The sequence below is a fragment of the Orbicella franksi genome, chromosome 3, assembly GCF_964199315.1.
Source record: "Orbicella franksi chromosome 3, jaOrbFran1.1, whole genome shotgun sequence".
In the NCBI taxonomy this organism is placed as follows: Eukaryota; Metazoa; Cnidaria; class Anthozoa; order Scleractinia; family Merulinidae; genus Orbicella; species Orbicella franksi.
Genome location: NC_138147.1, coordinates 21,726,501 through 21,732,500, shown reverse-complemented (window position 1 = coordinate 21,732,500; position 6,000 = coordinate 21,726,501). Strand labels below are relative to the sequence as shown.

The window sequence follows — 6,000 nt, the reverse complement described above, 5'->3', positions numbered from 1 at the left end:
ATTGCTAAGCTTACTAGTGATACTGTCAAAGCAAAAGGTCTTACTCAAGCAGACATAGAATCTACACTGTTTGCTTCGCCACCCATCTGTATAACTTATAATCGACGAAGCAAAGTAGTTGAAAATGTCAGTCAGTAGACTGCCACGTTATTATTGATATTAGTTCCTCGTTTTGTTGTTGTTACTTCACAAGTTGGATGAAAGCTACTAAAATTTACACAAACTGTTCGTATATCTTATATATTACATGTACATTGTGAATGACAAGACAAGAATGACAACAGAATGTCAGTCAGTAAACAGCCACGTTATTATAGTAATTAATACCTCTTTTTATTGTTGTTGTTAATTCACAAGTTGGATGAAAGCTATTCGTTAGAGTTACAAAAACTGTTATTCAGAAGTAGACTGGCAAAGCAAGAATGACGTCACAATGAATCTTACTTTAAGATTCACCTAGTTGCCTTGAAATAAAGTTGTGTTCAATTCATTTCATCGTTGCCACTGTGATGTTAAAAATAACAAATTCATAATAGTTAGCACTACTTCCAGAAAAATGTCTGCAATAATTTCAACCACACCCCAAAGCAGACCAACCTCTACTCCTCCTTACTTTTCAATATCACCTTCAACACGTTTGTTAGTTCAGGCCATTTTTCTTTGCTACACTGTTGGAGCTTCACATTATACCCCAGCCTCCACTCCTGTACTCTATGGCAGATAAATCCTAATTGCATTCACGAAGTCTAACGCAATCCTATATAATCATACACACATTACTCTATTACCCTGCACTAGACACATGTACGCATTGCGGACCTATTTTTAATTTGTGTAGCTATTACTTTGGATGCAATCTTGTAGTCAACATTTAACAAGGTTATTGGCTGCCAATTTGTGAGCTTCAGAGTGTCAGAATCTGCTGTGTTTAGACTTTCAACTAAGTCGCTAGCTAGAAGCTCAAAGAACTTTGTACAGAACTCTACTGTAAAGCCGTCTTCACCTAGTGACTTTCCAAAATTGAATGTTTTCAAAATCTGACGGCATTCTGCGATGGCTAATTCTCCTTCTAAATTCTTTGTCATCATCACTCAGCCTAGGAAGTTACACGGAGTGGACGAAGTCTGCGAAGAGTCCATGTGAACCAGCATATTCTGACTGGTATAAATTCTGATAAAAATTTTCAGTTTCTTGTAATAATTGCTTGTGGCCCGTTATTTTAACTCCCTCGCTAGTTTCCAGCTCAGTAATAGTCTTCTGATTAAAACTTTTTGCCTCCATATTGAAAAAATACCTTGTTGGTTTCTCTCCCTGTTCGGTCCATCGAAGCTTAGAGCGAAACCTTGCACCTTCACCCCTCTTTTCATACAGATATTGTGATTCTTTTTTTAGCTGTTCGTGCAGCGTTAATTTAGTTTCTTTCTTTATAGTTATAATTTTGGAAACAAGGGAAGAAGACATAAATAAATTTTATTTGTCAGCAAATAAAAGCGTTTACGGCTTATACCCACGCTTCTGGTGTTACTTTAATGGGGGCAGGGTCATAGCAGCAGCAGCAGCAGTAGTAGTATACTTTATTTACCCTCGGATTGTAGAGTAGCTTTAACAGCTAATGTCTCCGAGCATTTCAACAGCACAATGGGCAAAGACCAGACCACAACACTGGGAACTTTGTGCCCTGCTCTTTACGATGAGTGTGTGGGTTCTTTAACATCCCCTGCTGACCATAACACTGAAGATGCAGGAGACGGGGCCTACAGTTTATCGTCCTTATCCGAGAAGACTAGAATATCTAACCATTTGCAGATGTCATTGCAAAGGCAGCATATTCTCCTCAGTTATTTTAAAACCCTGAGTGTTGGTCCGGTCTGGGGCTCAAACCTGAGACCTCCCGCACGGTAGTCCAACGCTCTACCAACTGAGCTAACCGGTCAGCGGTTAGCTCAGTAAAGTACAAACTTGATTAAGCAATAATCACAAGACCATCACAGGACAATCTTATGACTTCAATAACAATAGCAAATTCCCTGGTAGTCACGAGTTTCATGGAAAATAACCTAGACTCACTTTCAGCGATCAGTATAAGACGTGACATGTTTCTCAAGTTGTCCTCTTTGTCTCCAGACCAGACACACTCAGTGAGTTCGACCCTCCTGCTCCCTTCCTCCACCTCATTTATATTATGTATTTGTGATATAGGCACTTCGCCTTTTTTCTCATGACCTCACCTTTGCAAGAGCTTATCAAATAATAATTCGTTCATAATGTATTAGTTTTAATCAATAAATTGGCCATTCTGCGTGGCCAAAATTTAACCCAACAATGTCTTGTCTGGTTTTGATTTCTTGCAGCACTCTAGCAAACAAAGCTTGACTGTTGACCTACAAAATTGACATAGGTACAGCTTCATAGTTATAATTTTGGAAACAAGCGAAGAAGACATAAAAAATGTAATGAAGTGACCTTGACCACCTTCAGACTCTGGGTCAAGAACAACAATATGAGGAGGATTACAAGGTTAAAGCTGTCTATTTGAAGAAACTTCATGCCCTTACCTCAAAGTCAAATAAGTCATTCCCAAATGACACAATCAGCTGCGATAAATGGGCGCTGAACATTTCCAGTAAACCACTGAGTAATGCTAAAATGTCTGTGCTCCAGAGAGGCACAAATTTTGCTTTGGCTCCCAGAAAAATACCAACAGTGGAAATCGTAGCTGGTGTTGAAGATGGTATTCCTACATTACCAGAAGAGGATAAACTTGTTTTAAGTTCCCAAATTTTGCAAGTTTTGCACAGAGCCACTGTCCCACCTTCAAACCTACCCCAAGACAAGCTCAGAGTTTTCTACGATCTGTGCAAAGATGAAGATTGACTCATTATCTCAACAGATAAGGGAAATTGTATTGTTGTCATGGATTGCAAGGACTACAACAAAATGGTACAGAAAATGCTTAATGACCACAAAACCTACAAGATCCTCGATAAAGATCCCACACAACAGACAGAAAGAAAGTTTAATGAAAACCTGGCCAAACTTAAATGAGGGGATAATATCAGTGATAGTCTGTACAAGAAACTCTGAAGTTCTGATGGACTACCACCTCATTTCTATGGTTTGCTGAAAGTTCATGAACTGGGTTACCCTCTTCGGCCTATTGTCTTGTTCATTGATTCTCCAATTCTACTTATTTCCAAAGCCGAAAGATCCCGTTCCAAAAGATCAAAAAAGAAAAAAAAGCGCACGGTGTAATCTAGTCCATTCCATGCAAAGATTGCAACAAAAACTACATCAGGGAGACCAAACAGAAATCCAATACTCAGCTCAGAGAACGCCAAAAAGCGGTCGAACAAAAACATCCCAAGAAATCCGCACTTGCTGAACATTGTTCACAATCTGGTCACGCTATCTCGTGGGAATTGTCTACAATATTACGTGCCAGCACAAGTTGGCGAAACCAATGCCTCTTAGAGGCTTGGGAAATTAACATGTGCAAAAAGTCCACTCAACCACAATGACGGCATGTACCTGCCCCAAGACTACAGAGCCTTGACTCTATTGGATAAGAACGAATTTCCTAATATATTCGGTTTTTAATTAGCAACTATGCAATCTTAAATATACTTGTCACTTCATTATGTTTTTTATTACCCCTGAAGAAGGCTTATGTTAATAGCCAAAATGTTGGGTTTTTAAAGATTTATAATAGCTTTTCTTTGAAACCAATGTAACATTTTTATATTTATCAACAAATTCTCTATCTAGAAACTAATAGCTTTGCTTGTATGTATGAAATAAGTACTATTTATTTAGTTAGCTAAAATGATGAAATACATTAAAAATTGCAAAAAAATCTATAATAATTTTGGCATTTTTAACCCTAAGGAAAACATTATCTGGACACTCTGATATACATGTATAATTATGTCTGTTATAGAGGGAGTTTCAATTGAGTATCTTAAAATCGAAACCAAAGTATTCACAATGTAGTCAACCAATCATAACCCAAGGCAAATAAACGCAAAGAGCAGGAAAATTGGTTTTAGTTTTACAACTGATTGGATGGCAAAGTAGAACAAGCACTTCAGAAAATCACTTGGCATAATATTCCAAAACCAAAGCAAATGCAAATTACTTTCTAGGGTGCATGCAGAATTTTAGAGAAGGAGTTTGAGATACTGACTGCCAAGGGAGGTTCCCTGTGGGGGGATCAGGGGGCTTCCTTCCCCGGATAATTTTAAAAATTGAGGTCCTTGGAAATAGGCTTCAGGCATACTGAGGCCAAGTCAGCATGTTATGATGTCTCATATTTTCTAATTTAGGGTGTTGGACCGAACCCCCTAAATCTGCCACAGACTTTCTCAAGTAAAAACTGCTTTGACTTGTACATGTCTACACCATGTTAATTCTCATATCACATATCTTCTACTTAGGAGCTGTCCAGTGTGGAGGAATTCCACGTTACATGTGTGAGATTTGTATGTATGAGCATTGCTACCTAGTAACACGTGATGTGTTTTACAACACATTCCACTGGGAGTTTTAGATGCAAGCTGTGTAGTAAAACCTGTTTGGATGCAATTGGAGAAACAGTGCAAGCACATTAAACTCCTCCTTCATCGACAGGGCTTTGAAGCCCACTGTTTGTGGAAGTGCCATTACTTTTTCGGTCAACCGTGCATTTAGCTCATGTGATCAAAACCGGTTTGCGATCAATAAAGCCGGACAACTTGTTTTGATGAATCTGCATTCTGTCACTAGGATACTAAGTGGTGTCCAGTGACCCTCGGTAATTCTAGTGCCTCATCATGCATGTGTTGATTAAAACCTGAAATCTATGAATTACACACCAAGTCTTTGTCCGTGTTGAGGTCGTAATGTTTATGATCCAAATAAATACTGTTTGATGTATTTGCAATGGATTACCCACCAGGTGATCATCTTCAAAAGTTAATTCAGGCAATGATTGACATTTTCATTCTGAGTTAATTTTCATCTACTCTGGACCTAATAGTGTAAAAACAAGAGCTGATGAAAGAATCTTAAGTTAACAGCATCTCCTTTTCACCTGTTCAAGTAAATCTTCATTTGCTGCTGTTTTGACAAGATCCACAAGGAACAACCAAGGAATGTTACCTTCTTCATTGATAAGAAGATGCACCAGAGGTGACTTCTGAGGGATAGGTCTTTCATGAAAAAGAAAATTCATCAGCCCAATTAGATTTACATAGTAACCTCCACCATTTTCAATTTCTTAAAAAGTACATCACATGAAATAAGGATCACACCCCAGTAAGGGAATTTTACAATATTGTTGCTACAGCTATGTGTGGCCCCAACGAGTATGATATTCACTTTCTTGGTCTGCAATGGGACATAGTTTGTCAGCTACACTCAGGAATAAGGTATAATTTTCAGAGGAAACTATACTTTATCACTGTTATTATTCATCTCTTGAGAGGTGCAGTGTTATTAACCATTGGAATTCAAACACCTCAAAATGTTCATGTGAATAGAAGCAGTTCATAGGTAAGGTCTGGTCTGGAATAGGGTATAAACTTTAGGTCTGACATCATCTGTCCTCATTGCTCCATGGGATGCATAAGGCCTTTTAGGTCTGACATAGGGTGAGGAAAATTGCATATTTTGGTCTGCAAGCCACACAGTTACCCCACCCAAATTTTCAATGAGTACTCCTCGGCAACACATACACACATACACACATATATGCATACACGCATACATGCATACATGCATACATGCATACATACATACATAATTTATTTGGTAAAGCAGGTTGGGGAACTGGCAAGACATTAAGTCCTGATGTGGACCTGCACTATCTAAAATGGTAAAATAATATACACTTAAATATTAAATGATAATGGATGAAAAAATAATGATAGCTGAAATAGATAAATATTCACAAGTCAACATTTAAAAGGACATCCAAAAAAGGAACAAAAATTTTTCATTTCTTTCTTGAAATGAAATACAGGT

The 6,000-nt window shown here is 38.0% G+C and overlaps 1 protein-coding gene and 1 pseudogene across 7 annotated transcripts in view; one reads left to right on the top strand and one right to left on the bottom strand.

The window, feature by feature from the left end:
* The window catches only part of LOC145482665 (uncharacterized), a 220,389-nt pseudogene that overhangs the window by 7,987 nt on the left and 206,402 nt on the right, over window positions 1–6,000 (top strand). The window lies entirely within an intron of this gene.
* Window positions 1–6,000, bottom strand: part of LOC145482661 (ubiquitin conjugation factor E4 B-like) — a 304,099-nt gene that overhangs the window by 206,895 nt on the left and 91,204 nt on the right. For all 6 annotated transcript variants that reach the window (XM_081461267.1, XM_081461269.1, XM_081461270.1 and 3 more), the window contains one exon: window positions 5,069–5,186. In XM_081461267.1, coding sequence (XP_081317393.1) covers window positions 5,069–5,186 — 118 coding nt within the window. The remainder of the gene's footprint in view (window positions 1–5,068; window positions 5,187–6,000) is intronic.